Consider the following 2,828-nt stretch of genomic DNA (forward strand, 5'->3'; position numbering starts at 1 on the left):
TAACAGTACCTCAGCCCACTAATGATTTGTGAACTTAAAGAAAAGAGGAAAGTGGCACAAAGTGTAAAAGTCCCTGTATTGCATTATCTTTCTTGATTTTGGTTGTGGTCTGCACAGGCAGTGCACAAAGTAGTTAATGTGCAGACTGTGCCGAGATTTCATTGAATGATTCATTAGCAATCAAGTCTCGATAGAGCTGCATAAAAGAGTCAGTGTTTCACACATACAGGGTTGGTGTTCAGAGTGGAGAACGGGAGAGAAAAGGAGGTAGAACTTTAAAAACTAAAACATAACAAAAAATAATTATTTAATAAATCTGTGCATCGGCACTTTACTCATCATTCTGTGTCTATCTACTTCCTGGCACAATGTCACCCACCAAGCTAATCTGTGACATAAATAAAAAAAAAATGAAAAAACTCTCTGAAACAGAGGAAAAAAGGTTTCATGAACTACAAACCTGATTTAAATAAAATGGGTTCTTAAAAAAAAGTAATTAACAAAACATTCCTTAAAACAAAAAGTTGTGTGAATATCCACCTCACATCTAGTGGTACTATTAAATGCCTCATCATCTTTACGAGAGAGACTTGATTACACCATTTCCTTCTGGTATGTTTCTTAAAACATTCCTTTACATAACTGATAGTTTCCGGTTCCCAGCTGAAAGACAGATATATAACGAGAGAAATGTTTCTCATGCACCCAGATAACGCAGTATCTAGCTCTTTCTGAAGACATTTGACAAACTCTAAAGACATTCAACACAAGATGCCAGAACAGACTGAGCTCATTCACACCTTCAATGGCATTCCATTTTCTACAAGAGTATCAAAAGAGCTCCTTCAGTCCCTGGACACCTTTGAAGCCAGAGAAGACGACGTGTTATTAGTTTCATATCCAAAATCAGGTAAGACACATTTCTGAATATTATTTGATATCTTTCCGTGAACTTTACTAATTATTAAAAGTTGATCTATCAGAAATGGGTAGATCAGTATACACAGACTGCTTGACTGATGTGTGTTTTGAAACTCTTCCTAGGCACGCACTGGCTTGCAGAGATTATGAAGAATCTGTACCACAGCCACAATGAAGACAATGGGGTTAGCAAAGTGACACTGACATCACCTCTGGAGTTCGGAGATCTCTCCAAATTCGATGAGCTGAGAAATCTCCCCAACAAGAGGCTCATCCCAACACACCTCAACTATGAGATGATCCCAGTGCAGTTCAAAACAAAAAAATGCAAGGTAACAAAAAACAGCCATTATGTTTGTTGCTTTATCAAATAACACGACCATGAAATCGTAAAGTATCACAGCACAGTGCAGTAATAAAGGATACTACTTTTCAACATTACGCTGTGCAAACATCAAATTATTAAGAGATGGTGTCTGAATTACACAAACTAAAATTATTATCTTGTTCTTGCTTCCAGATGATTTATGTGATCAGAAATCCTAAGGACACCGCTGTTTCATTGTACCATTATTACAAGCAGAACCCCAATCTGCCCAAGATTGAGAAATGGTCCACCTTTTTAGAAATGTTCTTGAAAGGAGAAGGTAAATATGACTAATGTTTAGATTGAGATGGAAAAATGTGAAGAACATCAATTAAATCTGCATGTTGTTAAAAGAGTTACCACCATGTCCTTTTAATTTTCATATCAGACATGATATATGATGCAAAAGTGTTAATTTGATACAATAATTTGCTTTGCCTGTATTTGTATTGCAGTTGTGTGCGGTTCCTGGATTGACCATGTCCTTAGCTGGGAAAAGAGCAAAACTGATGAAAATGTCCTTGTTCTGTACTACGAGTCCTTAAAGCAGGTGAGTTCAAAATGGAGCACAGGCATGGACATCATCCATTTGATATTGTCTTACATTAGTGTAGAACTAAAAAGTCACTTTGAGGAATGAAGTTAACTGGAACAATCCCTGTTATATATTCCATAGCAGATGCACGTTGGGGAAATTTGTAGAAAACATTATTTAGATTCTTTGGAACATGATGGTCTGATTCTTTTCTTTTCCATGCTATCCCACTGGGGTTAATTCAATCAATTAACACCAATACATTTTGCCATTCCCTCAATGTAAAACTAAACTGTCAAATGTATGTTTTTCATAGGATCTTCCAAAACATGTCAAGGAGATCAGCACGTTTTTGGGCATCAATGTCACTGAAGATCAAGTCAAAGACATTTCAAAGAAATCTTCCTTCAGTGAAATGAAGGACAAGGCAGAGAAGGAGAAAGTGAATCCAAACCACACGGTCTGCGTACTGACTTCCAACAAGAAGCTGATATTTAGGAAAGGTAAGAGTTTCATCACCACTGAACTAAAACTAAAGCACTGCAATGCTAAAAGAGGGCATTGATAAGCCCAAAACAACAGGGTATTTATTAACTTATGCAAATAATACATTCAAATACTTTATGTCTTTCAGGTACTGTTGGTGACTGGAAAAATCATTTCACTTCCAAGCAGAATGCCAGGTTTGATGAGCTGTTCAGTGAAAAAATCAACTCCAGTGAATTAGCAAGACGTGTGGAATATGAGAGTTAGAATATAAAGACCAATTGCACACTTATTCTATTAATGATGTAAATAAACTGCAATACTGCAGAATGGGATTTTCCAATGTAATCTCTTGTCAAAACTGACTCCCTTGTTATTGGGTAAAATCTGTAAGTCATGTTACTTTCTGCTGGTAACAAGTCTGATTCACTTTGTGTTGGTGAATCAAAAGGAAAACATTTTTTTGTATTAAATGTATAAATATGCTTTTTTAAAAATAATATTTATTTATTTATTTAA

General features: G+C 35.8%; 1 protein-coding gene across 1 annotated transcript; it reads left to right on the forward strand.

The window, feature by feature from the left end:
* Nucleotides 1-694: 694 nt before the first annotated feature.
* LOC121312613 (sulfotransferase 6B1-like) lies at nt 695-2,828 on the forward strand. The gene is made up of 6 exons (XM_041244327.1): nt 695-910; nt 1,045-1,253; nt 1,442-1,568; nt 1,744-1,838; nt 2,140-2,326; nt 2,458-2,828. The coding sequence occupies exons 1-6, from the start codon at nt 772-774 to the stop codon at nt 2,574-2,576; spliced, it is 876 nt and encodes a 291-aa protein (XP_041100261.1). The 5' UTR covers nt 695-771; the 3' UTR covers nt 2,577-2,828.

The sequence above is a fragment of the Polyodon spathula genome, unplaced genomic scaffold (genome assembly GCF_017654505.1).
Source record: "Polyodon spathula isolate WHYD16114869_AA unplaced genomic scaffold, ASM1765450v1 scaffolds_4137, whole genome shotgun sequence".
Lineage (NCBI taxonomy): Eukaryota > Metazoa > Chordata > Actinopteri > Acipenseriformes > Polyodontidae > Polyodon > Polyodon spathula.

Bases quoted from the DNA above. Each gene is read 5' to 3' on its own strand.
- LOC121312613 (XM_041244327.1), top strand. From the start codon at position 772: ATGCCAGAACAGACTGAGCTCATTCACACCTTCAATGGCATTCCATTT. The intron at 911-1,044 runs GTAAGACACATT...AACTCTTCCTAG, and splicing joins AGTTTCATATCCAAAATCAG to GCACGCACTGGCTTGCAGAG. The intron at 1,254-1,441 runs GTAACAAAAAAC...TCTTGCTTCCAG, and splicing joins TCAAAACAAAAAAATGCAAG to ATGATTTATGTGATCAGAAA.